We start from the raw sequence: 27,178 nt of genomic DNA, 5'->3' as shown, positions 1-27,178 counted from the left end.
TTCTCGCTTGCTGGTATTTATTATTTTGCTTGGTATTTTTACACAGCGAGAAAGTTGGACCGTTATTGCACATCTTTTTAAAGCATTAAACCTGCTTTCATTTGATCCGATGATATGATGCATCTCGAGATCAGGAGCGGGCCGGCAACTCAGGAAGTTTTTCGGTACGGGGCTCATGGGTAATGATGACCTCGACGGCGCGCATGTTGGGCGTAAGGAACCTTTCCAACATCTCAGAACCCCGGCGGATGCTGCGATCGAAGGGATAGCCCATGGACTTGCGGTCCGGATAGAGGCGATCGCGCAGTCCGCAGTAGGAAGCGGCAATGCTGCAGCCACAATCCGCTTCTTTTTGCTCCACCTGCAGGAGTTAAGCGAGTTGGGATCAGGAGGCATTTGCAGTATACTTCAAGGACACCTTACCTTATCGTCTTCGTAGTTGGAAACCATGACGAAGAGCTCGAAACTAAGACCCTCGGCCCGACCCTTCGGAATCAACATGTGCTGGGGCCAGCCGCAGCCGCACAAGAAATTCTCCAGCTTCTCCAGCTGGTCCAGGTTCCGGAAGGTGCGCTCAAACGGAATGGTGACACTCGACTCCGTAGAGTTTCGGGTAATAGTTTGGCTTCCGGGAGGCATGGTAACAACGAACTTGTCCATCTCCACCATCATCAGGCGCTGCTCCTCCAGCGGCATGGAATTGTTGCGATCATCCATCTTGGGCGCCATGAAGATGCGCACGTATCCATATCGCGTGTCCTCGCTGGAGTTCTCCACCTTGATGGTGTAGCTGAATGGGTGGTGCTGCAGATGGGTGAACCGAGCGAGGACGTGGCCGCGCGGCACGAAATCAAGGCCGCGGGACATGTCCACATCGGACTCCTGCCAGAAGGTGGTCAGCCTGTTGATCTTACCCTGGCTCTCCACTTCAATACTCTGGACGCGAACGTCCGGGAAGCTTAGGTCCTTCTGCTCATAGGGGGTAAGCTGACGCTTGTGCTCCTGGAAAATGTTGTCGATGAAGGCGTGCCACTTGTAGAAGACGGGATCGCGCATCGCGGTGGAGGAGTCGCCCATCACGCCCGCATACTCCAGGTGCTTGTTGATCGGATCGTGGGAGTACGCTATCAGCATGTGCCCCTTGTTGTGCAGGTCGCCGTACTGTAGATGAGACGAAATGAAGAAATTTGTTTCGCTAAGTGTTGGTCTAGAGATCACCATTATGATATGTGTCTATGCAACTAAATCGCTTACCAGCGTACTGTTGGGCGACAATGCGGAGGCCTCTATGATGTTGCCCAGGATGTCAATCCCCTTCACGTCATCCAGGACAATCTTTTCATTGTTATCCTAAAAAAAAACCAATTAGATGTATATATTTACGGATTCTGAGAGCTCCACTCACATCAAAAACGTAGCCCTGGTGGATGGCCTCGTAGATGCGTTCGCGCCACCGCTTCATGTCGTCGATTCCCACTCTAATTTGGTTGCTGGGGCGATCGACGTCGCTCAGCCGGGTGTTGTCGAAACGCGGAGGAAACGCCCTGCTGGCCACCATGGAGTCCATCTTGGGGAAATAGCCCTCGGCAATGGGCTCGTCCAGGTTGTTGAATGGCTGCACCCGGGCCATGTGGTTGCTCAGTCGCTCGGCATTGTAGCGGGCAACGATCTGCTGGTGCATGTAGTAGAACAGCTCACCACGACGATCCTTGTCTACGATGCTGCGTTCGGCCTCGTTGGGATAGACCAGATGCCAGTGCCAGTGGTGCAGGTTGACGCCCATGTCCTCGCGGAAGTACCACAGCCGGTGCTCCACGTCAAAGTCGGAGGCGGTGTACTTGACCGAATTGACGACGGGCAGACGGGCAGCGGTCTGCTCCACCACAAAGGACTCCTCGCGCATTTTGGTTATCATCTGCGAGTCGATGAAGCGATCCGGGAAGATCTCCGCGAAGGTGGGCAGACCCAGGTCCTTGGTGTCCGAACGATGGAGCATGGCCACCGACAAGGCGTAGTTGAAGAGCACCGGATTGACACGATCTCTGGCGTACACCGCCACGCTCTGCAGCTCATCCACGGTGGGCATTTTGAGGAAGACATCGATCAGATGGCTGGCCATCTGGCGGTGGGACTTCAGGAAGAGCGAGAACTGCTCCGAACGGCCCAGTCTCATGGGGCAGCTGAGATCCGGGATCTCGATCTCCTTGACCAGGACGCACTTCTCGAACCCGTCGCTAACACGCCGCTGGACGTTCTTGCACATCTTGTTGTAGCGTTCGGTCACGTAGGAGTCGGGCACATCGAACACGGTGCCATTGCCGCCCTTGTCCATGAAGACGGGCTCCGTGGGATGCTCGAACAGCAGGAGGAGATTCTTCTTGTCGGCCATTTTCAGTGGATTACAGTCTTCGAGGACCTTTTGCGAACAGTTGCGGATTCCAACTGTGAGTCCCCATCCAACTATCAGCGCCTTATATACCCAACTATCAGAGAACTGGAACTGGCTACATTGCAAGTTCGTCAACGATAATAAAAACTAAAAACAAAAAAAATTAACAATATTACTAATACATGGAACTTGGAATATGGAAATGAACTAAAGTAATAGCATAGGAATTGAATCACAGCGTCCCGAAAAATAAGTCATATGTTTTAATGATAATGCTTCCTATGATTCATCCTAGTTTGTTGAAAACTTAATGGATAATGTATTTGTAAGTCTTAGAATTTGAAGTTACGAATAAGGCAAAACTAAACTTATGTATGTACGTGCTCAATACATTTTATTTAATTCTTAGTGTATAATTTGTTGTTTATTTATTATTCATAAAAGAAGTGTAATTTAGGATTTATATGCATTGCATTAAGTACAAATGCAAGTTGTCAATTGTTTCCAGTGTACTACATAATTGAGCTTATCTAGCAAACAGTATTTTTCAGCTAAGCACCTGCGGTCACACTCATTCTTGGAGCAGCAGGGAAACGTAAACAAATGGAGCACGAGGTGGCTGCTTCTGGAGGGGATTCCTCGCCGGAGGAGATCATTTCCAGTTCGGAACTCAAGCCCTCCAACAACACGGCCATCAAGTGCCTCAAGTGCGACAAGGTTTATATATTTCCGACCGACAAAGACGACTGCCTGGCGCATCTGTATCTGGAGCACCGACTGGTCATCGCCGATGTGGAGGACATTGCGCTTCTGGAGGACTACCTCCAGTACTGGGAGAAGGAGTTTCAGAGTGGGAAAATCCCTTACTCTACCGTGACTTTTTAATAATTTTTCTCGTTCGCAGCTCACGAATTCGAGCAATATTGCACAACAATGTTCTTGGATCAGCTGCCCGATGGCAAGTACTCCAAAAACGAGAAGTACTACCTGCTTTGTGATATCCTGCCCCAGGACTACGAGCTGCGACGAAGGTTAAAAGAAAAGCGCCTAAGTGAAGCTCTGGAGCGACATCAGTTCGAGCTAACCGACCGCAATTTCTCCAAGGAGTGCCTTTTCTGCAGGACTATAATCAAGGGATTGAGGGCGGACTACTTGGACCACCTGTTTGACAAGCACTTTCTGTTGGTGGGCAAGCCCGAGAAGCTTGTGTACGTGGACGAGCTGCTGGATCACCTGGAGGAGAACCTGAACCGGTTAATGTGCCTCTACTGCGAGAAGATCTTCAGGGATCGGCCTACGCTCAAGGAACACATGCGCAAGAAGGGCCACAAGCGGATCAATCCGAACAGAAGGGAGTACGACAAGTACTTTCTTATCAACTACAATCGCGGACCTACTACAGCGCCAACGCCCCGGAAACAGCACCAACAAAAACGAAGACGGGAAACCGCATCCGTATCCACAATCGCTGATCCTGAAACTGGCAGCGTGGACTTCGACAAGCACTTTGCCCGCCCGGATTCGGATGCCGAACACGATTCCGACTGGTCGGATTGGGCGGCAGATGGTGAGCCGAGCTCCATTAAGTGCCTGTATTGCCACCATCTCGGCGACAACTTCACCGTTCTCAAGGAACACATGCACGATGTCCATCGCTTGGATTTCGAAAAGGCCACCAGCTCTCTCAACTTCTATCAACGCGTCAAGGTGGTGAACTATCTGCGCCGACAAATGTGCCTGCTGCGCTGCGTGACCTGTGACCTGCATTTCGACGAGGAGGAGTTGCTTGTGGAGCACATGGCACAAGAGTCGCACTACGGGATCAGCGAAAAGGAGAGCTGGGACAAGCCAGAGTTCTTCTTCCCGTACATCGAGAACGATGGTCTGTTGTGCGTGCTGGATGATTCTGGAGGAGATGACCCAGAGGTCGATACGGTGCGAATTATCTCGGAGGACAGTCTGGCGCAGATAAACAAGGATGCGGAGCGGCTGTCCCTCGAGAATTTTAAGCTGTAATTTGTTAGATCAGAAACTGAGATTTTTGTATTGTAAAGTTCACGTTTATAAGAAACTAAGTAAATAGTAATGGAATTAGAAGAGTGTATTTTTATTGATATTTTTTTATTGATATTCTTATTGATATGAAGGCACAAATATATAGCTTAATTTATTGCTACTATATTTTAAAATAATATATTTTATCCTCAGCATAAGGGTTAAGTCGGTCCTCTTAGCAAGAACAAGAACCACGGGTAGCAAGTGCACTCGCCCCTTCGCAACGCAGCCCTGCTGGCGTTGCCACCTCTTCGTTGGACATCGATTGTTTTGCAGACTGACATCATTCCCATCGCACCGAACAAAATAAAGTGAAATTAAGCGAAAAATGGAGGCACTGGACATTCTAGAGAAGCGCATCGATGCCCTGACGCGAGTCCTGGGACCCGGGCAGGATTCTGAGGTGGGAGAGGGCGTGGTCGACGCCCTGTGCTCGGCCCATGCCCTTCTGGGCGAAGCAACCACAGGAAGTGCTGCACTGCAGCAGTGCGTGAAGAGATCCGACGAGCTGGAGAAGTACCTGGACCCCAACTTCCTGGAGGAGCACCAACAGGTGCGCTCCAAGGAGGTCTACCTGCACGCCGTGGCTCCCGAACTGCACACCCAGGCCGAGCAGCTGGAGAGGATTAAGCAGCTGGAACCGGCCCTGGGTGCGGAGTACTTCCGCAGCATTCCCGCCGAGTGCCTGGATCAGCTAAAGGGCATCACCCAGAACAACGGGGAGTACGCCCAGCAGAGCGAACTCATCGAGGAGAGCCTGGTCTTGGCCATGAAGCGGTACGGCGAGATCCAGGCGGGACTTCTGAGCTCCCTGGATGCTATGAGCGAACGGTTGGACCAGGTAGAGGAGCGCATGGAGCAGAGGAAGCGGGCCGAGCTGAACAAGGATGTGCCGCCCAAGGATTGAGCGGATATCGTTCCAAAGACTGCTGAAAGTATTTTCTATGACCCCGTTTCCAAATCCGTTCCCATGCGAATCTGGTTCCACTTAAGCTGAAGGTATCAGTTATTCAAGGAATGGAAGTAACCTAGATTCTATTGAAAAGTGAAATCGTAGCTAAAACAATCCCGAATTTGACTGTTTATGGAATCCGGGATATTAGATTTTCTAACCACTCCAACGAAAAGTGGCTAATGATGCTCTTTCAATTGTAAGTTTCCTTTTTAAAAATTATTTAATGATAGCACAATAAACTATTTTACAAAACTAATGAAAGCCGATCCAAATCTTGTGACTCCGTTTTTATTATATTGTTTTCCCCAATGTCCCAATTTGTTATGATTGATGATCTAGCAAAATATGAAAGACTATAAATTGTATAATTGGCATAATATTTATTACCTATAAAATGTATACAATACGATGCGACACTTATATTGGAAATGCAAAAGGAGGAAATAGTTACAAAATAATAATTTACCCGCGGAAACGTTCTTTCAACAGTAAATTTCCATGTTTAAAGTTATTATTGTCGCGACAATAAGAAACTTTACCACAATTAAAACTAGTTGGGGCTCAGGCTGAATCCAAAGGAAATCCTATTTACCAACATACAAGGCACAGTCTTGACTTTTCTTTTTCCCAAGAACGAAGTCCGGTGCTCCTAGAAGCGGAGCTCGTTTCTAACTATCCTTTCGTATACGGCTGGGGTGAGTGGAGCATACACGCCATCCGGCTGGGCGTAGAAGAGTTCATCCTCGATAATCTCCGGATTGAAGCCCTGCTGCTGCAGCTCCACCTTGCGCAGCTTGAAGGTGCCTGTCAGGTCGATTCTGCGCAGGAATCTGAGGAACTGCGGCCTCGCGTAGTTGGGCAGGGATTGGGCCAGTGCCTCGCCGAGCTCGATGACCTTGACCTCTCGCGTGGGATCGTAGATGGCTGCCATTCCTGCTCTTCCCTCAGTGTTGGGTATGCTCACTCCGTACACGATCACATCCTTGTAGCCAGCCAGATTGCTTAGCTGCGCCTCCACCTCGCTGGTGGACACATTCTCACCCTTCCAGCGGAAGGTGTCGCCGGTGCGATCCCTGAAGTACAGATAGCCCCGCTCATCGGCCACCAGCAGATCGCCCGAAATGAAGGCCATGTCGCCCTTGGAGAAGACATCGTGGACCACCTTCTTGGAGGAGGCCTTCTGGTCAACATAGCCGAGGAACTCCCGGCAGGGATTTCCCCGCACAATCTTTCCTACAAACACGCCTGGTTCATCCACACCACATCTCTCGCAGAGACCTTTGCTGTTCCTCAAAGGCTCTCCCGTATGTGGATCTGCTTTTATGATCGATATTGGGTAGATCTGCGGCAGAATACGGGATATAAATCCAATGGCTCCCACGGTGCTGTCATTGTTCATGATGTTGGCATTGCCCTCAGTGGCTCCATAGAACTCGCCCACTTTTCGGATCCCGAAACGCTCCACGAACTGCGGCCAAATCTGCGGACGCAATCCATTGCCAAACACCATTCGCACTTGGTGGCTCCGATCGTGAGGAGCCGATGGCGTGGCCAGAATATAACGCGCCATCTCCCCAATGTACTGTCCCACCTGGCAGTAAAAAAGGGAACCTTAATACAACATATTGGATGACCTAATAGGTAATTACCGTGCATTGGAATCGGGCGCAGTCCGAAAAATATCCGGAGGCGCTGAATTTCTTCCTTATGACCACGGTGGAACCGAAAAGCAAGGCCTGACCCATGCTCATCACTCCGCCAGCGGTGTGATACAGGGGTAAGGGTGTGTAGAACACATCCTGATCCTTGAAGCCAAGCGTGTAGTGAATGCCCGCAGCTATGAAGAAGTACCTGAAAGCCAATGAGCCCATTAACAGAAAGAACTTACTGCGGATAGTGGGAGATCTTACCGAGAATGCGTGATGACGGCCGCCTTGGGCAAGCCCGTGGTGCCCGAGGTGTAGATGTAGACCAACTTATCGTGATGATCCGCCCGAGAAGCACCGGCGGCCACCTTATCCTTGGCCGCGGTCTCCAGAAGGCCGTTCAACTGCTGGGCCAATCCCTGGCTGAGGCCCTCGGAAGCCACCACCTCCTGGTTGGACTCGTCGTTGAACTGATACAGTCCCACGTGGGCGGGCAGATCCTTGGCTATATCCATCACGGCCGATCGAAAACTGGCGCCGTAAATGAGCGCCGTGCACTGGCCCACCGTAATGCTGTGCTGCAGTGAGGCTCCCCGGAGATTCGTGTTGATCAGGGGCGTGATCACGCCGATTTTGGATAGACCAAGCCAGGTGGCCACGAATTCAGCGCGATTTTCGAGCAGCAGACCCACCACGTCGCCCTTTTTGTAGCCGTGGCTGTGGAACACGTTGGCCACTCGGTTCGAGTGCTCGTTCAGCTGCCGGAAGGTCCACTGCTGGGACTCACTGACAATGGCCAGCTTATCCGGCTGCCGGGCCACATTCGCCTCGAAGATGTCTCCGATGTTCAGGTTCTTCCGCTCCTGGCGCTTAACGAAGAGCAGCACACGGATGTAGGCGAAAAGTGCACTGAGGGGAAAATGCATTTAAAACTACGAAATTGAATCTCTAATCCTTATAACTTACACTGTATCTCTGGGAGTGGTAACTGCTGCAATGTAGAACCAGCGCCATCCTGGACGCACCAATAGTGTGGATATCAAGGCGGCATATAGGGAGGCCAGTCCGTACCACGGTCCTTGGTAGTAGAGGATCAGACCGGAAATGGCCATCATGACAGGTGCTATGATCCACTGAAGGTAACGCCGGAAGTTGGATTTGGCAGGTGGCTTTAGGTGTTTGGGATCATCGATGGATATGGAGACCTACAAAATCACAAAAGGTTATGTATACTTTATAGTGTGTGTGAATAATGCCAATTGAGAGGAGCAGAACAGCGACTGCATCACTCATACGCCGCGTATGCAATCACAGGCGATACGGGTCTTAGATAGCAAATAGAATAACCCCTCAAGTCTGACACCTCCAGATGAAGTTTATTCAAAGCTTTTCCTGATCTTCAGCTAATTGCTTGTTGTTTAATTTGCACTCTAGCCACCGCAGTTCCATAAACTATTCCGCATCAATCAATTAGCACTTTATTTAAGCAATTTACAAACAAACAAACCAAAACAAAACAAAGTAGTGAAAAGCAAACACACAGAAAATATATAGAGTGGCAATGTGGATAAACAAGATCTAGTGATCTAGTGGCCAAAGCGGTGACCATTCCGGCCGGATGAAAGTTCTCGGAAGTGCAGCAAGGCCTTCTTCTCGGCATCGGAGGCCAATCGGTTTGACAATCTGACCAGAACGCATATTGTCAGCGCCGAGATGAGTCCCAGCATAAAGAACACAATCTAATTATAGTATGCAGTGCGATATAGTACGTTCTATAATATCTCTGTGTGTGTGGTCTTCCGATTACCTTGTGCCAAATGGTCAGTCGATGCTGGGTGGCTTTCAGACCGCCCTCCTCCACCAACGGACTATCGTCGCTGCCCGTCATCATGTTATTCAAATCTTTGCTCAACTCTTTCGACCCTTGGCGCTTGAATGGTTCCGCTGGCTATCTGTTTATTTTTGGGTTTTATTTATTTTGTATTAAAGTGACAGTAGGTGCGCAGAACTAATGTAATATTGAATTTGTAAAATGTGTAAACGAAACGATTCGATTTCAAAGGGGGTTCCCCAAGGTAATTCATCTCTTTCCTATAGTTTAAGATATATTTAGAGGATTCTCGTCGCCTGACTTATCTCAGATGCAGATTCTCATGCCTATCTTATACACTGTAAACTCTTTAGGATGTATACCTGAGGTAACCCACACTTAAAACTAGATCTCTTAACTTCTCTCCTCAATTGCCATTTATTTTAATAACCTCCATTAACAACCATTTGAAGTCACCCTGATCTTGACTTTCAAATGGTTTCTGACCAACTTCACCCAAAGACATAGTTTAGGCTGCAATAATCTTTTATATAAAACCTGATTATGAGCTTTATCCGCACAGATGACCGATCGCATAATACTCGAGACCCAGACCTAGTCCCGGTTAAATCAGCGGGCCAAAAGTAAACTGGTTTCGGTTTTCAGCGGTTTTCGTAGCTGTTTGTTTCTGATGGCAACGTGAGTTTTATTTTGTTGTCAGATAAGGTTCAGTTTGGCAGCGGGGAAAGGGGGCAGGGGGATCCACCCATGGAACAACAAAGCAAACAGAGAGCGAAACCCCAAAAATATGTACTATACATGTTGACCACGCTGGTGCGAGTAGATGAGTAGATGCATGCTATTTACCTGTGGTGGGTTCAAGGCCGTCGAACTTGGGGCGTGCGCAGCACCACCATTATCCGCACCATCAGCACCACCTGTAGTGGCCCCAGCACCACCATCAACCACGCCAGCGGTGCACATTTTATTGATTTCGGACTCCACAGCACATCTACAGAGGCTGCGATCTGGTGTTGTTGTTCAGCAGGCGAGCTCGGTTTGGTCTTCAATTAACTGCGCCGCTCAGGTGGTTTTTTATTGAGATTTCTGGGCGGTGGCACATGGAAAAAGAGATTAAAGAATTTAATTGCATGTTAAATGTCTTTTATGGATATTACGTTTGAAAGGTATAGCAGGATATCCATAAAAACCTCACTCAATATAAGCTACTTTAGTATTATACGGTTGTACTTTTAAAAACACTCAGGAAAACGAAAACTATTTATATGTTTTTGAGAACCCTGGAGCTTTAGTCCCACATAGGAACTGTTCCTAATTGCTTTACGTGTTTGTATGCAAATATCATACTTATCTCATATGAAATACGTGTGCATTTTACTAATTTGCTTAGCTATTGGCTATTTTTCTCAGTGCACTTTCGCAGCGAAATGATGGGTAATTAGGCGACATGCAGCACTCGGAAGGGGCAGACAAAAGACAAAAAGAGAAAAGGCGAAAAGGCGAAAAAGCTGAGAAAACTCAGAGAAAAAGCAGAGATAACGATGTGGGGAATTCGCAATTGTAGTGCACAGGTGACACCAGCAGAAAAGATGGAGAAAAATTGCCTTTTTTGACGCAGCTCGGCACGAATGATGCTGCGACGTTTTTGTTTTCGAGTTTGAGTTCAGCCATTCGTGGTCCCAAGGTGAGTTTTGGGGTCTGATGCGGTTGTTTATGCGCGACGAATGACAAAAGCCAAGTTGGGTTGAGGAGTTGAGCTACAGGTGGCCCATAAAGGCGTTAATGTATGGTAAACTCAGTTAATGGAAGAGGCAATTAAAGTGAGTTTAGTGTTGAGGAAGTTAGTCTCGGCTTGGAGGATAGATTTAAATGGGAAATGCGCATTTGTTTGCTTGAAAAGAGGTTACAAATAGTTGAAGTAAACACAAATTTAAGAATTTATCGTGGCGTTTGAATTTTGGTTTAAAGGAAAACTATGCTAATATCAGTTCCATGACTATTAAGCAAACATAAGCCCAGCTAATTGGCTTCAATAGAAACCCCTTTAAAATTGTTTTCGAGTTGTTAGGCTAATAGCTCTTGTGTCAAACAATAATTCATTAAAATATGTTTAGCCCGTTTCCCTTTCGGCTTGTTCGCTAATTTGCCAATGCATAAACATGGCTTTTACTCAGCCTGCGGCTGACTCAAAACTGAAGTTTCAGTCCTCGTGTTGTAAATTATTTTTTTACAACATTTTGCTCATGCAAACATTTAGTGTAGCTACCACAGCATTGTGGTTTCTTTTGTTTTTGTTTTATTTTTTTGTGGCACACATATAGATGAACACATAAGATCGGCAGAGATCATTAAGAGATGCGGATGTTGGCGACGCTTCATCACTTTCACTGAAATCTTCTTCTCCTTTCTTTTGTTAAATTGCTTTGCCTTTTGTGGGTCCCCACATCTCAAAGTCGGACTTTTCAGGAGGATGGGGATTAAGAGATTCGAGATTCAAGATTCGAGATGAGATGTGGGATGCGATCAAATTGCGGCTGAAATTGTTGTTCACTCTATTAACTTGATGGATACATTGCACGCACAGCCAGAATCGAAATAATCTTGGTTTCGAAGGTCGTTTTTCATACGTATATTTATTTAACATTTTTGAAGAGTTTCAAGCTTTTAAGAAATATTTCTTTTTTTAATGTTAAAAATTAGTTCCATAACTAACACTTTTCATGGTTTTATATGGATTATAAATCACATTTGACAAAAAATATTAACTTGGAAGTTCTTTAATATACGCTTCTTTAAAGAGCTATACTGTATAACTTATATAAGTTTCACTGCTTCAGTGCATTTTATTTATCATTAAATCACTTTCTAGGATGTTTTTAACCGATATTTGCTTAGAATTTTACTTGTAGCTGGTGCAGTTTGGTGGGCGCTTAGTCGGAGTTTAAGCCGGCGACGTCTTTCGGCCAACAGCTTCGTTCAGCAACTGGGCCCAAAAGCTAACTGCCTCTGAATCCGTTGTTGCCGACTCTCTGCCGACGCCGCCGTCGACGTCGGTGGCAACAGGTCGCCGTCGCGAACACAGATACACACTGACACAAAAAGCCAAGCTTCGGGTCGAAGCTCTGCAGCTGAGCCAAGTTAACAAGGTGCTGTGGCTGTTGTTGTTGTTGCTGGTGCTGCTGGTGGCCGGCTGAAATTGTCGGTTGCGATTCTGCTGTGTTTGCACGTGATTATGCCGCATGCAACATGTGTATTGTTTCAATTGCCGTGCCTCTTAAGCGAGTTTCCTTTGTGGCCATTAACATGTCAACAACCACAGAGCGTCAAGAATGTGGCCATAATGCAGAGGTGGGGTTGCGCAGGGGGGTGGGGGAGTGGCAGGGTTGGTGCATTTGGGGGGCGCAGGGGAAGGTCGCGCGGAGTGGAGCGCTCATTTAATTCAAAACACGTGTCTCGTATTCGTACTCTCTTCTGTGGCTGTTGCCCTCGGCTTCTGCTGTGCGATTCTTTCCCTCGCATTTCTTTCTATGCATAAGTGCACTGGGAGAAATCATACAAGCTCCCATAGTTTGATGACCAATTTGCATTGTAAAAGGCTTTTGCTTTTAATATTTTCTTATATGGTGCCAGAAGTTATAACTCTTTCACTTTTTCGTGTTCAACCCACTACAATTGCTGATTAAAGCAAAGCTAAGTTATTCGGATTTCCGATTCTAGTGCGCTAATTAAAACTTTATTACTGATAATAACTACAATTTGTAGGATTGTAATTTCAAATGTATTTTTTACGTGTACCTGCAAAGTACATAAATGTACTTTTGTGCGCGCTATCGATGCGTTGCCCCTACACCAAACTCTTGCCCCTTTCCGCTGCGAAACTGCGAGACAAGTGCAACGCAACCGTTTATTAAATATAATTTTGCATGCTCATTTCTTTGGCTCAGATCGGTAGTCATGACTGGGCTTAATTGTTATAAACAGTCCGTGGGACTGGGTAAGATAGATCCGCAGTGCTGTAGCTAAGCAGTTTGGATCATTGCAACTGGGTCAATTGGGTGTTGCCAAACACTTTTGGGTTGGCGGTGGTTAGGGTTTGCAGTGGAATGACAGCTCAAAATACTTGCAAGGCACTTTTCACTTAAGTTTAGAGACTTTTAGCGACCTAATGATTCCATAAGTTCTAGTCTACTTAAAGCTGTAGTGGATATATGGGTATAGAACAAGCTTTCATATCGTATAATCCTATTACTATAAGGTTGAGCTCAGTTGACAAGATTCTAGTTGTTGTTAATAGCGCTAATTATACGGGTATACGAACTCAAAGCTCTCCTAAGTCTATAATTGTATGAACTTCGACCCAAAGAATTGCAAATGAATCACGGTATAGCAATATGTCGAACTCCCAGAAAGGTTGATTAGGGGTTATAGACTAGGGCATAGCTTTCTGTTCTTTACAAACTTGCCTTGTCCGTCGTCGAGACCATAATTTCATAGTCCATTCAGCTACCTGAGAGGCGTAATTCATATCTGTCAACAGAATGTTTCAAATGGCATTACATGGCTCTCGGAGCCCTAACAATTTTTATAGTTCCCGCCAATCAACAGCTCGTTGCCCCAAGATACCAATAGCAAGGCTCCAAAGATATGCCCGACATTCGATGGTCTTTTTCACACATACTCGTATTCCTCCGGCAGACATAAAGTGTCTGTGCAAAAAAGGCAGCCGCACATTTGTGCAGTTTATATATACTTGCCTTTTTTTATATATAGCTTCGAATATATATTTTACCCTTCGGGGGCTTGCCCTTCGCCCTTCCCCCTCCGCAGTGCGGTACTTGAGAAGGGAAGAAGAAGGGAACTGCTGCCTGCGCTTGTGGATTTTGTCAAGTGGATTTGTGTCGAGTCTTTGAGATCATTAAAACAACATCGTTAGGGCGTCCATAATGAAGTACTAAAGAGGAACCCAAGAAGCAATCCCTCGGCGGTGCGACCAAGTCCCCGAAACGAAGAATTCAATTTCAAGGCGATATTTTATGGGTCTAATGATTAGTTCTAGAGACGCACTGTCGCCTCCTGCGACTGAGACTAACGCCAAATCCAGCAGATACTTTCTCATCCGACTCTATATGGCGTATTGTGTTACGCCGCGCTCTGCGGATTTGATGGATGCGGCCGTGAAAAGCGCGGCGTGGAAAACTCTCGTTCCAGCATCGACATCGATGTTCGTATCCATCAGCGGTGGCATGCATCATTTTTCGCCACCCAACCATTTATTGCGGGTATACTGGAAAGGTTTTCATCCTATTATGATTAAGGAAAATATAAAGATATAAAGTTATACATATATAAAGATGATTTCTGTTAGTGGGAAAGGTTTTCGAAATATATATATTATTTTCTAAGCCTATACATAGTTCAAATAGTGCGTGCTGAGATCTTTGAGTTTCTTGGGTTAGTTCTTCCCCATAGACTTTCCTACAGGGTATGTCCGTGGTCGACTTTATCCCTTGCTATTGGCATTTCGTGTGTTCTGCCGCCATCGAACCTTGTTCTCCTCCGTCTATGTGCCTATGTGTATGGCCGCCGTTGGGGACGCTCCCGCGCTGTCAGAAATTAATCTTTCCCTTTCGCCAGATGTTGCCTTCTGCCGGCTGCGGTTGGCCGAAGGGGAGTGCGGGGGTGGCAGGATCTTGGCGCAAAGTGTCAAGCGTTTACATCAGAGATGATCGGGTTCCCAGAACAAGGAATTCACCATTTTTAATCTTTTGATTTTCCATCCTCACTCCTTTGTTACGCCTTTGTGGCGCTGAGCAATTTCCCTGGCTGCACATTAGTAAGTATCTGGTGAGTTTTAGTAAGATATCTTTGTTGGAGGTAGGAACGCCAGGATCATTTGATATACCTTTCAGGTACATCTCATAATCGGCCATAAAATGACATTTCTGAAATACGTTCACAACTTTGAAAGCCATTTCTCATCTTGGCAGGGATTTCCTAAACAATTTTCCCTTTGAATCCGACCACATTGATCACAACGTTTTGATCTTTGATCGCGATTTTGCTCGGCAGTTGGGAAAGCGTTTCACTTACTTCCTGAATGTTTTAGGGACTCGTGGTGGGGGTGGGGGGAGTCAACGGTTCTTGCCTGCGGGCCAAGTCACTAAAATGTTTTTATGTAAATAAACAAAAGTTTGGCTTCGGTTTTCCCTCCGCCTTTGTTGTTCCTGCTGCTGTTTCTGCCCGGGATGTTCCTTTTTGGATGTAGACCGCCGTCGTTGTTGGGCTTTTTTATGGATTGTTTTTTGTTTATGGACAACTACATACAGTCGGGGGTGTGTGTCTGTGTGCGAGTTGCTTTTTATGTGCTGTGCGCATCTTCGGCTGAAAAAATATAAAAGCAAAATATTTATGCGACCGATGCGAGGCACAGACCGTCCGTCCCTCTGTCCCTCCATCACTCCGTCCGGAATGGGATCCATTCCGGGATGGCAACGGGGCGGATGAGTGAGCGAGATGTCCGTAGTAGCGATCGGTTTAGTGCTACCCCTTTTTTGACGCCTCCAGGCAATTACTTCCAGTCGCATACCCTGCAAGTGCTACTGAAATGTGACTGGCATATATGGTATACATTTTTATAAGTAAATTATTAAGAACATTTTTCATTATAAATTTCTCTATTTAATAATGACTTTGCCTTTGTATTGAACTTACATATACGAGTTGTAAGGGGTAACTCACAGTCGAGCAAGTTGATTTTCAAATTTTATTCACTTGTCTTTTTATGAACTTCCACACACACACACACACACACACAGCTGGGCCATAAACAAACATTTACGTACACATTCATATGTATCTCGTAGATGCACATTCAGTACATTAGCTAGGCTTTTTGTTATTGTTGCTGATGGACAGATCGGCCGACTTCATCATCGGTGGCCATTAGTCAGCGCTGGCCCCCGCTCCCGTTCCGCTCCCCCTGAGATCCACTCCCCCGTGGGCATCTATGAACTTTGATCGCTGATTGATTGGCCAAATGCACTCGAAAATGCAGGCATCACCTCCACGAAAGAAGGCGCGCAGATCGATGATTTTAATTACTTGAGCCGTTGAGCAGTTTGCATATCTTGGTTGTTGGTGCAATTGTTGCGTGAACCAGATGTTTTCCCCAGGAATGGGGGTGCTGCGATGGGTCAGGGGAAGGCGGGCATGGGTGTGGCCAAAGGGATTGGGCAATAAACCAGAGGAGTCATTCAAAGTAAACACATTCCCTATATAGTCGAATAGATGAATTTTGTGAGTTCATTTTTGTGACCCCCCTTAAATGGCGAATCTACGTCCATGGTTAAAGGACTGGGGCTGCCAGCTTCCCACTGGCAATCAATCAGCGGGGCACAAATGAGTCTGCGAATGGGTCACAACAATGCACTGGGATCTCCAAGTGGCCGGCAAGCGCTTCCGTTTCGTTTTCCTCCTTTCCTCTCGTCTGTCTGTCTGTCTGTCTGGTTTTACTTTGAAATCGGAAACGCTTCGTATAATTTTTGGACACACCGTTTTGACTTTAACATGGACACGGACACGGTCATCTGCTCGTCTGCTGGGAATGGAATGGCTGGGGGATCTCGAGTGGGTATGAGAATTCGCGGCTAGAAGCGGGTTTATCACATTTTTCAATTTTGCAAGGCATTCAGTGGAATGCTAAAAGTAGCCTTGTATTCATTCACAATATGATTAATTGTTACAAGTAATTCTAAGCAACAACTTTCTTTTCGGTTATAAAGTTCTAAATATGATTTGTTTTTATCTGTAGGTCTATATTCCAATGAACCAAATCGTGTGTCAATATTTTTACGCCTAATGCACTTGCACCCCGCTTCAAAAATATTTCCCCCATGTCATAGGACAACCAAAAAGTAGGGGAATACGGCTTTATTAAAGTATTAGTTCCAGTAACTGCAATTACAGAGTAGAGTTTCCACAGAACATTGTTTTTGTTCAGCCCCCAAAAGGAAGAAGTAGGGATCATATATGGAGGGAACCACCTTGAGGATCCAAGTAGGGAACTGAAGTGAGTTGGGACACACAGCTACCTAAAATTGGGAGACACAAAACTGTCAACGCCCCCTCTCCGACTCACTCGACTCCTTGGACTCCTCCACTCTCTTCCCTTTTCGACTGCGTGTAATTCCAGGGGTTTTTTAAGAAGTACTGGAAGAGCGGCTCAAATGACAGGGGCCATAAATCCAGCAGCTAAATTTAGAACGTGCAGAGGGTGGAAGGATCGCCGCAGGACGAGTGAGCTCTCTCAGCCAGGACCAAGGATCAGGGACCAAGAAACAAGGGACATTGCCTCTTTATGTGTGATTTTAACTAACTTATTTTTTCGCAAGGCCAATTCCCACACATGGTAATCAATGGCATGTGCTATGCGCCTAGGGACTGCAAATCTAGCTGCGCAGCAAAAAGGACCTCATGCCAAGGGACAAACCGTTTTTCGATTATTTTCCCAACATATGTGTGGGCGAGCGACTCGAGTCGACCGACGCGTAAATGCAATGAAAACAATTGCCAGGATGCGTGTCCGTGTCCTTTGCCACTATTTTCCCTGCCCTCGCTGACTCTCGAAGGGAAATAGGCGCCGTCAGCTCAGAAGTTGTGGAATCTACCATTTACTTCGTCCTCCGCCATTCGGATTCATTCATCAGACATTCGAAAATGGGCGTTCTGGCAACCAATACTCGTATAAATCAATTGTTTCTGAAACCCTCTCTGTATGTCTCTCTCTGTTCTCATGATTTCTCTTTCATTTGTGTATAGTTTTCCGCCTTAATTAGATGCGGAAATTCTTTGGAAATTCGGCGTTTGTTATATGACCATTGCCAGGAATATAAAATGGTGATTCGGGTTTATTGATCTGGGCGGCCAGCTAGCAATTCTCTTGATTAATGGGTTATTTGGACAAACAAGCGTTAGAAAAACATACTGATCCTCTCAACTATACAAAGGTATTCTCGTATTTAGGAATGTTGTTAAAAGATATATTAATGCTGAACCGTAGAATGAATTTCATCTCATTTTTATTATAACAACTACTACAGACCTTAACAAATATAAGGCAACTAATTCTTTTCTGTTGAATTCTATAAAAAGAATGTTTAGATTGTATAAATAGTAACTATACATAATATATTTGTACATATATAATATTTAGTGTATTGAATAAACTAGTAAACTTTAAGCAGAAAGTTTCCGAGAATAATTACAATTTTTGTGGTACAGAGCAATTCGATTGGCATGGAAATAAATCAACGATTTGTATACAACATTTGCCGATGTGTGAAGTACAAGACAGCGTTAAGTGGATCAAATCCCTAGTTTTCCTATCTCCAAATTCTCTTTCAAGTTGGATGTCTCATTATGCGTGATAATCTTTAGAATACGTTCCCCTAATAAGTTTTAACACTTTTCAAATGAGCACACCCCAGCCCCACGAACGACAACCTGTCAACATGGATGCGATATGCCAATTTAAACAGATCTAAACACAAATCTAAATTTGTATCTACAGATAGCAATGTGTTTGCATCTTTAAGAATAACCGAATCCGAAATAAGCAGTGTACAATGTATATGGAGCGGAGAGCACTTTCCGAGCACCGAGAGCTGTCATTTAAAAAGCAATTAAGTCAACAACTGTGAACGAGAGCGATCTTGGCTCGATATCAGGCCTTTGATGAGGAGGAGTCCAGTTCCAGTTGCAGTTCCAGTGGCAGGCACCCAAAAGACGGCGACTAAATTATCTGACTGAGCTAATTATGAGCATTTTAAGCACGCATTTTGGCGACATAAATACTTTGCTCAACTATATATTCCGCTGCCCTGGTATACTTTGTAAACAGTTTTTATGTTTTCGAACATAAATCAACCGGATGTGGATGTGTTGCTCCATCGCGGCCCGGCTGTGTCTGTGTCTGTGTCTGTATCTGTGTCTGTTCGCTTCTTCCCATGAACAGCGCGTATCTAGAGGATGCACTGGGTGTGTGCGTATCTCGCAGATACATAAAGTCCGTCCGTCGGCGGAATGACGTTACGCTCTAAGTATGTCGACGTCGCTGCGATTGTCTGCGCTCCAAAAGACAAAAGTCCAGATCTCGAGGGGACCGACCCCCCCAGCGAAGACATTTTCGCGCCCAATTTAGTGGGCCCCTCCAATCGAAAAGCACAGCGGAGTGGAGCGAGTTGAAATGAAATGAAATAAAAGGCAAAATGGCGTCTGGTTTTGTTCATGGCTTTTCTTTGTTTCTTGGCTGGTTGGCCCGTTGGCTTTTTACAATTAATTTAGTTTAGTTTAGACTATGACATTAAATAGGCATTAAGAGTAGGTTTTAGGCTTAGACATCTAATCATCTAGTCGACACGTATATATGGAAAGCGTGACAGAGAATTGAAGAGTGAGAGCGCCAGGGCTCTGGAATTCACACGATAGTTGCTGCTGGAAGCCCCTTCCTGGACAGGAAGCTATAGCTATAGTGTCCCGATCCGCCGCTATGCCTTCTGGTGCTGGGCATCGCCCTCCATGCGCCACACCCCGAACAGATAACTCAGCTTCTCGGGCGGGATGATGGGTGCTCCATTGGCCTTGCGCAGGCACTTCAGATCCGCCTCGGCTCCATTGGCGGCGGCACTCAGCAGGGAACTGGCCGATCCGTAGGCCGAGGGCGATCCCTGGGCCTCCAAGGCCTTCAGCAGGGATATGTCACTCGAGCTGAGCATGCGGCACAGGAAGTCGATGTATCTGCAAGTTCAGGAAACGGGTTCGATTAATTCCGAGTTTTCATTAAGATCCATCTATCTTTGCATGCTTTCAAGTGTGATTAAGAAGAACACTGGGTCATCGATAGATGTCTTACCTTGTGGCCAGCTTTAGGGTCTGGATCTTGCTGAGTTTGTCGCTGGGCAGCGTGGGTATGATCTGCTGCAGGGACTTGAAGGCGTCGTTGAGGCTCTGGGTGCGCTGGCGCTCCCGCACATTGGCCATGACCCGCTGGTTGCTGAACTCGTCCGTCTCCTCCGTCTTGCTGGGCTTCCGCTTCAGCCGGCGACGTGGCTTGCGGAAGGCCTTTCCGCCGGCATCCGATCCGTCCAGCAAACTGCCGGCACTGCCGTCATCCGCCAAGCAGGCGGGCGACATGACGCCGCCGTTGAGATCGCTCACCGAGCTCAAGGCGTTGTGGCGGGCGTACTCCATGTCATCCCGATCCGAGCTGGAGTAGGCACTGCCGTTGAGGGAGTTGGCCGGCTCGTAGCCCTCGAAACTTTGTCGGTAGGCGTTCTGGAAGTGCATCTGGGCGTGGTTTTGCTGGTGGGACTGTTGCTGCTGCGCCTGCTGCTGGTTGTTGTAGAGCGGCAGGAAGACCTGCGCCTTGTGCTCGGGCAGCTCCTCGTCGGGGAACTCGAAGTGGGATTGCGGGGAGGTGCAGGTGCTCTGGACTCCGGGACAAGACTGTGCCAAGGCCACCTCATCCACGGTGGTGGGCAAGTAATCCACATAGATGTGTTGCTGGTGCTGCTGCTGTTGCTGTTGATGGTGGATAAGCTTCTTGTGCTCGGGCTGCATGACCAGGGATCCGCCGGTTTGGCAATCGTAGTCGCCACTGCTCCTGGCCCTCTTGCCGTGCTCGTTCCAGGAGGATCCGCTGCTGGCCTGGCCATCGAAGCCACTCGGATTGTTGCCCGAGCTGGTGTTGGTGTTGTTGCTGCTGGTATTGTTGTTGTTCAGCTCCAGGCTGGCGCTCTGGGCGCTCTGGTTGCTGCTGGTGCTCAGGACCTCGTTGCTGGGTATGTTGTAGTCGGTGTCCTCCAGCTCGGTAATGCCATAGGCGGCGTACTCCGAGGGCAGTGGGGCGTACTGGGTATGCTGCTGCTGCTGCTGCTGCTGCTGTTGGTGCTGCTGGTGGTGCTGGTGGGAGTGGAGGTGCTGCTGCTGGTGCTGCAGCTGGTAGCCGGACTGCATGTAGGCCTGCTGCTCCACCTGGATCAGCTTGATCACGTTGTTCTGCAGCTCCATGATGTTGGGCAGTGTGGGCTTGTAGCTAATGTCCAGCAGCACTTTGGGCGACACCGAGCGAGCGCTCATCATTTGGTGATCTTGCTGGGCTATTTAGCGCACTTCTTGAGTTACAATTTCTGATATCTATATATCTATTTATTCTTATTTTGGAACTTTAGAACTTGGTGGATATTTATTTCACGCCCGCGTTTTGTGTGGATCGGTGATCTGCTCGCACGCACTGACGGAACGCAACTGACGCAGGATCCTTCCGGCCATTGCTCAAATTGACATTTTGCGGCTGCTCGACGGCCATTCGCTGCCGCCGCTCTATCGTCGTCCCGCTCGCTCGCTTGTGTGGCCATCCCGCTCGCACTCGATGGCGGAAGCTGCGGCGGCCTCAGCAGGTATGACGTCAGGCGGCGGGGGATTTCGATGTTCTCGAGCGGCAGCGGCGGCTGCAAAACGCAACTACAAAGCTAAATGGAAGAGAGCCTTGACTCGGCGCTCTGGATTTTTCTCTTGGGTTATTCTCTGGGTTTTCTCTCCCGATTTGGGAAAATGCCTGGGAAATATGCGCAGGGATGCGGGGACGGGGAATGCGAGGGGAATTGTCGGCAATTTTTGAAATATTTTACTTGTTGATTCAAAAAGGGGATGGACAATATCTTTGGATCGACGGCAATTTAAAAGATATATTCAAAGATTTAAGATATATTTGAGGTTTTAAAAAAGTGTATGCAAAGTAATGATACATTTTGTTTATAATATGAAACAATTTCTACAAATTTAATTTGGATACAGATTTTGTTGTGCAATTCCAAGTCGAATGTTTAGTAAACTTCTCTGAAATTTGTTGTTTACAGCGTAAGTTTTATTTTAGACAAAATTTTAAGTTTACAAACATTGATGAATATGGAAGGAAGTTATATTTTTGTAACAAAAGTTAAAAGCCTTTTGCAAGGAAATCCCCTGATTTAAAAAGCAGTGAAGTCAGCATTCATTTGGATATATCTGATTGCATATTTACCCAATCAAATGTTCTGTGCGAGGGAATTTCCGCTTGAAGATACTTTGGGGTCGCTTGCCCATCGAAATCATTCCGCTCTTATATAATCATCAGTTGCCAACCATCGTAAAGCATGCAAATCCACAACCCTAACCGAGGGGAACTCCACGAAAAGGTTTCATTATGCCTAATTAGTGAATTCCCACACACACGTACCGAGAAAAGCAGTTCGCAGCTCCGAAAATCCAGAAAAATACGAGCGAAAAGTCAAATTTCCGGATATAATTATCTGCCTGCCTGCCGCGGCCAGCGAAAATACCCGATTAATGCAGATCGCGAACTTCCGCTGGAAAAAACCACGATCGAAGATCTCCGGTCGCCGATCGCCGATCGCCGGCTTAGGTAATAGCAAAACCCAGGACACGAAATGGACCCCTTAGAAAAACCACCAACAGGGTTTTGCCCTGTACCTAAGCTACCTGGTCTGCGGAGCTTGGATATGATGAGCAATATGATTTACTGCCCTTGGCACATTTATGATTATTATTGCTATAAAGCACAGACTAATATAATCTATATATTAATGGTCGTTAATAAATGCAGAACTATACTTTATTTTATATTTAAAGGAGTAAAAGAGGTATTCGCAAGCTCTTATTGGTCAAAAAGCCGCAATATACGTTGCCAACTTTTTGGATTAAGTGTATAAATACAGTTTAAGAAAGTGAACATCAGGGCGCGCCTGAAAGTATGCATTGAAAAGAGAGCTTGAAACACATTTTTAGATCATGACTTCAAATTGGTCATATGGGAACTTGCAGTTTGGGGGAACTTAGGATAACGTAAGGACATGTATCTCTTAAATACAAATAATCTTAATAAACATCGCGTTGCCTCTTTTCCCTGGCAGATGGCGCCACAGCGAGTGTAGCAAAGTTGTAGATACGACCATTCAAAATTATCTTAATGTTCAAATTGGACACGCTGCAGTCACGTAGTTTATTGATTTCAATTCCGTTTACGAGCCCAAATCAAACGAAAAAAAAACAAACCAAATCAGAGAGAGAAGCTGGAAAAGGTATTTTGCGTATTACTTTTTTTCACGGATGCTGCTTCTGTTTTTCATCTCTTGTCGTTGTTTTTGTGTGTTGCGGCTCTGCGTGGTGCGATTGCCAAACGATTGGCAAGCGGACCAACTTTCCATTTTGACAATGCTCTAATCCTGCCATCGCAAAAACCATGTGTGTGGCAGTGTTTGCGGAGCGTGAGAAGAAACTTTTGGTGCACGTAAATCTCGCTCGACAATCAATTAAAATTAAAATATTTTTTGCCTGCCGAGCGAGCGCACAGCGTTGTCTACATATTCGAATTGACTTTTGATGATGTATCACGATTTATTGTTACCAAAAATGGTCGTCAAAGCGCGTGGAAAAGTGGATCAGGTAGTCTGGCGACGTCTAACGGGTTGGGTGCTGGAATAAAAGGGGGCGGTGAGCGGTCGGCGGGCGAACTCCCACAGCTTTTGATCTTACAGTGCAAATACCCTACATCGGCTAAGTATTCCCGAATTTGAAAATGAGAGCTTTTTCATGTAGCCTATACCATGTAGTTAGTAAGTATCTTCGTTGTATCCCTATTGATCCAAATGACAAATTTATGAAATTTCGTTTGCGTGAATCTAATATTTTCATTAAAGATTGCTTGTAAAATCCATTTTTATACTCTGCTGAGTTGTGTAAGTAAAATATGCTTTGAATTTAAAGTTATTGAACTTTGTTAATGGCTACTTAGGAAAAAGGAAAACCTTCTCGGAAATTATGACCTAATATTCTTTAATTTGCGTATGGCATTACCCTCTGTTCTAACTTCATTTCAAAGCTCTTTAAAATTTTAAATTATTCTCTATTATTATTAATAAAGATTAATATTTACTAATCTATAGTATACAATTACTAATGTTTGATTAGCGCATACTAACTAGATTACACAGACTAAATTTCGACTGTGCTAAGCTGGCGAAATCGTGTGCGATGCAACCTCTGCGATTAGGATAGGATAAATCCGCTTTATGGAAGCCGCGGCTGCTGACAGCGAGTGCTCCAAAAAGTATCTTGCGCTTCTGTTAATTGCTACCACTCACCTCACATACATGACCCACCAGCCCCACCTACCCCACCTTCACCCCCCACATCGGCTTTCAAGGGTCCGTCAGCCAATGAAATCGCTGGCGCCAAACACCTACACTTTGAGCTTGTCAAGCTTCTGTCTGCGTGTGTGTGCTGCATGTTAATTAACAGCCAGCACACACACACACACACACCTACACGAGCGGCAAAAGCGCTCACACGCACACACACGCTGGCGAATATGGGTGGGGGCTCTCACACACACAGGCGCGCGAGTGTTGGCCACCCAATAACATAAGCGCCAACTTGTCATTTTAGCCTAGCTCCACCTTAACTAAACAAACAAACAAAGTGGTGCACACACACAAGCACACGTGCGCGCGCGAATGTCAAATGCGTGTGCGAGGTGTGGTGAGTAGCGGGCGCCAAAGCTCACCACGCTCGGGGGAGCCAAAGTTGGCGGTTAAAATTCGAAGAGCTCAGAGCAAGTTTGCTCCGCGCCGCGTTCAAACGTGCTACGTGCGGGAAACGCTTTTCTGTTCGCCTCGCTTTTCTGAGCTCACATTCACAGCAAACTCAGTTGAATAGAAACAATAATAATACAGAATATAGAGTATAGAGTATATACGATTATGATATGTTTATAAAATATTAGTTGACACATGCTTGGCAGGCCGTTTCATTCCGTTTCGTTCCGCTGCGCTTCTATAACCGGCGTTTCTGCGCATGCGTGCGTGCTTGCACTGCGTGCTGCAACTTAGTGTTTGTGTTGGTGCGACGCTTTAAATGGCGTTTTAAGTGAAATTAAAATGACGGATGTGCTGTAATTTGCACACTCACGCTCGCTCAATAAATACAACAACAAAGCATCAGCGACAACAACATCAGCAGCAACAACAACATCGACCAAAACCAAGAATCCAGCGGAATAAATAATAGCAACACACACACAAACAACCACAAGCACACACGCTCTTTGGTGGGGCGTTGTGGCCGTAGCATGTGCCTCAGTTGATCGAATTAAGTGCGAGTTTTATAGCGCCCGCGGGACCGGGAACTGCAATTGACTGCCCAACCGGAAATGCAAGCCCCCAACAACAAGTGTAACACCCCCGCCCAGGAAGCGTCGACAATAAGTGCTAATAAGTGAGCCGCAGACTATATACGATATACGAGCTATAGCCATAGCCATAGCCATACGAGCTAAAACCGGATGCAGGGCCACTAGTAATTGCCAATTTCAGTTATCACCCTGCCTCGTTCAATTGGAAAAATCTGTTGGTTTTCGGTGCTCATGCTCAGTTCAGTTCATTTTATTATCTTTGTTTTTTAAAGTCATGCTTAGGCGGCTCATCACATATATTTGCCTAAGTAGCTAGCAAGCAACTAAATAACCAAGTAACTTCGTCACGCACTGCGCGCGCTGCATTCGTTACCACACAAAATGCGGCTTTTGCTTCTGCTACGGTGGCCCCCCACCCCGCAAAGGGTTTCCCCCCGCCACCGAAACGCATAAACAAGCTACAAAAATATAAAAATAAAAATAAATAATACAAAGAAGCGCAGAAGGTTAGCAACAAAAGAACAGCAAAAAGGGTAGAAGACTAAAACTCAAGGTGCGTTGCACTCGTTTTGTCATTGATTCCGCGGATGCGAAGTAGCATGCGGCAGTTGCAGGCAGCAAAGAGCACGGGCAACAGCTGCTGCGACAAAAGCCAGGCCAAAAGCAAAAGCCAAAACCAAAACCAAAACAGCGATTATTTCAGGCATCCGCCTCCACCTTCCTACCACCACCACCACCCCCTCCCTCTGCCAAGTCCTGGCTGCCTGTCTTTTGTAACGTGGCCAGAACGTTGCCGGGCAATTATTATTTTGTAAGACGTTTTACAATTTAATGGTTTTCATGGTAAGTACACCGATGCGAACGCAAACGCGAACGCCAACGCCATATGCCATATGCTATGTGCCATGTGCTCCCCTTTCTCGGCCACCTCTGCGACCCTGTCAGCCGAAAGTTTGTTTTGGTGACTCGCGGGTTAAGGGGTCACGAAGGGGCGCCGAGGGGCATACCTGGCCACCAACACCAACCTGTTGCACTTCGACGCGAAGAGGGGCATGGTACCAATCTTAATTCCCTGTTTCTGCTTCTCTTTGCAGAATGGACTTGGATCCGACCCTCTGTCAGCAAAGGAGGTGAGTTCCCAGATTACCTATGTCGGTTAGAGATAAGATCCGGGCAACGAGGGGAGATTCAGAATATACATACATATATATGTATGAATATATCCACTGGTTAACTGGGGAGCTTAGTAAAGTCATAGTTACAAAATTCTTGAAACATTAAAGTGGAGCTCCTCTGCAATTTAATTGCGACTGCACCCATGTTGTTTCAGCGCAATCTTTTCCGCACCTAACTAATTGTTATTGGCTGCAATTTGTCTTCAATATCAGTCAAGTACAGCTCATTAGGGCCCATCGCTTTCATGAGCAGCAATTACCACCAAATAAAAAAGAACAGCAAGCCTCCATCAATTAAGAGCGAGAAGAGTGAAATATTTTCATGTTAGCGATACACTTCTGCCATTCGAAATGGCAATTGCGTAGGAATTCCCAGTGGGCCAATTCCTTTTGATGCCCCATAAAACCCATCCCATCCCATCAGTCGCCTCAAAGGCAAAAGCCGTCAAAAGCCAGATCTGCAGTAGCTGCGGAAAGGAGGGGGGTAGCAGAATACCACATACCAAGCGTAAGACAATCCATAAAACTGAGTTCCATCGCATCCACTCGTCGGTGGAGGGGGGTGGGGGGAAATCGGAGCCAACTAATGTCCCGGCCATTCCCGATCATTCTATCAATTGCGGCGCCTATGAGAAATTTCAGCACGTCCCAACACAAATTAGCAGATCGGAGGCTGCAGCGCCCCATAACAATATCATAAAGCAGCGAGTTTGGGAGGCGGGGTGAATTGGTATTGGAATCGAAATCGGAATCTATATAACAATAAATCAGCGCGGGCAATTAGAGGGTAAAGTGAATGGGGGCCAAGAAATATAAATATAAATACCTTTGGACAGGGGCCAACATCAGTCGCATATCAATTGCAATCTCCGGCGTCGATC

At 46.4% G+C, this 27,178-nt stretch overlaps 6 protein-coding genes across 8 annotated transcripts in view; 3 read left to right on the top strand and 3 right to left on the bottom strand.

Annotated features, from left to right (window-relative positions):
* Positions 1-7: 7 nt before the first annotated feature.
* On the bottom strand, positions 8-2,618 carry LOC122613148 (phenoloxidase 3). The gene is made up of 4 exons (XM_043787179.1): positions 1,406-2,618; positions 1,255-1,350; positions 424-1,161; positions 8-361 (listed from the first exon to the last, which is right to left on the bottom strand). The coding sequence occupies exons 1-4, from the start codon at positions 2,387-2,389 to the stop codon at positions 131-133; spliced, it is 2,049 nt and encodes a 682-aa protein (XP_043643114.1). The 5' UTR covers positions 2,390-2,618; the 3' UTR covers positions 8-130.
* A 359-nt stretch (positions 2,619-2,977) lies between these two features.
* LOC122613878 (zinc finger protein 277) lies at positions 2,978-4,483 on the top strand. Its single transcript, XM_043788295.1, has 2 exons — positions 2,978-3,239; positions 3,294-4,483. The coding sequence occupies exons 1-2, from the start codon at positions 2,993-2,995 to the stop codon at positions 4,403-4,405; spliced, it is 1,359 nt and encodes a 452-aa protein (XP_043644230.1). The 5' UTR covers positions 2,978-2,992; the 3' UTR covers positions 4,406-4,483.
* A 218-nt stretch (positions 4,484-4,701) lies between these two features.
* Positions 4,702-5,665, top strand: LOC122614096. Its single transcript, XM_043788570.1, has one exon. It carries the CDS (start codon positions 4,773-4,775, stop codon positions 5,349-5,351), a length of 579 nt encoding a protein of 192 aa, XP_043644505.1. The 5' UTR covers positions 4,702-4,772; the 3' UTR covers positions 5,352-5,665.
* A 102-nt stretch (positions 5,666-5,767) lies between these two features.
* On the bottom strand, positions 5,768-11,864 carry LOC122612418 (long-chain fatty acid transport protein 1-like). 3 transcript variants are annotated; one of them, XM_043786021.1, is made up of 6 exons: positions 11,780-11,864; positions 9,723-9,962; positions 8,012-8,250; positions 7,310-7,954; positions 7,049-7,250; positions 5,769-6,990 (listed from the first exon to the last, which is right to left on the bottom strand). In XM_043786021.1, the coding sequence occupies exons 2-6, from the start codon at positions 9,837-9,839 to the stop codon at positions 6,049-6,051; spliced, it is 2,145 nt and encodes a 714-aa protein (XP_043641956.1). In that variant the 5' UTR covers positions 9,840-9,962; positions 11,780-11,864; the 3' UTR covers positions 5,769-6,048. The 3 variants fall into 3 exon arrangements, with proteins under 3 accessions (XP_043641957.1, XP_043641956.1, XP_043641958.1); XM_043786022.1 differs by lacking the exons at positions 9,723-9,962; positions 11,780-11,864 and adding an exon at positions 8,853-9,060 and having other exon boundaries at positions 5,768-6,990; XM_043786023.1 differs by lacking the exons at positions 5,769-6,990; positions 7,049-7,250; positions 7,310-7,954; ... (1 more) ...; positions 9,723-9,962; positions 11,780-11,864 and adding exons at positions 8,491-8,784; positions 8,853-9,072.
* Positions 11,865-19,296: 7,432 nt separating this feature from the next.
* LOC122614160 (protein twist) lies at positions 19,297-21,109 on the bottom strand. Its single transcript, XM_043788654.1, has 2 exons — positions 19,786-21,109; positions 19,297-19,670 (listed from the first exon to the last, which is right to left on the bottom strand). The coding sequence occupies exons 1-2, from the start codon at positions 21,012-21,014 to the stop codon at positions 19,421-19,423; spliced, it is 1,479 nt and encodes a 492-aa protein (XP_043644589.1). The 5' UTR covers positions 21,015-21,109; the 3' UTR covers positions 19,297-19,420.
* Positions 21,110-25,977: 4,868 nt separating this feature from the next.
* LOC122614518 (Krueppel-like factor 12) overlaps positions 25,978-27,178 on the top strand; it is a 31,218-nt gene continuing 30,017 nt past the window's right edge. The window contains exons 1-2 of the mRNA XM_043789082.1: positions 25,978-26,073; positions 26,217-26,252. Coding sequence (XP_043645017.1) covers positions 25,978-26,073; positions 26,217-26,252 — 132 coding nt within the window. The remainder of the gene's footprint in view (positions 26,074-26,216; positions 26,253-27,178) is intronic.

Source organism: Drosophila teissieri, chromosome 2R (assembly GCF_016746235.2).
Source record: "Drosophila teissieri strain GT53w chromosome 2R, Prin_Dtei_1.1, whole genome shotgun sequence".
Taxonomy (NCBI): domain Eukaryota; kingdom Metazoa; phylum Arthropoda; class Insecta; order Diptera; family Drosophilidae; genus Drosophila; species Drosophila teissieri.
The sequence above is the reverse complement of the archived record's forward strand: the minus strand, read 5'-3'. Positions and strand labels throughout refer to the sequence as shown.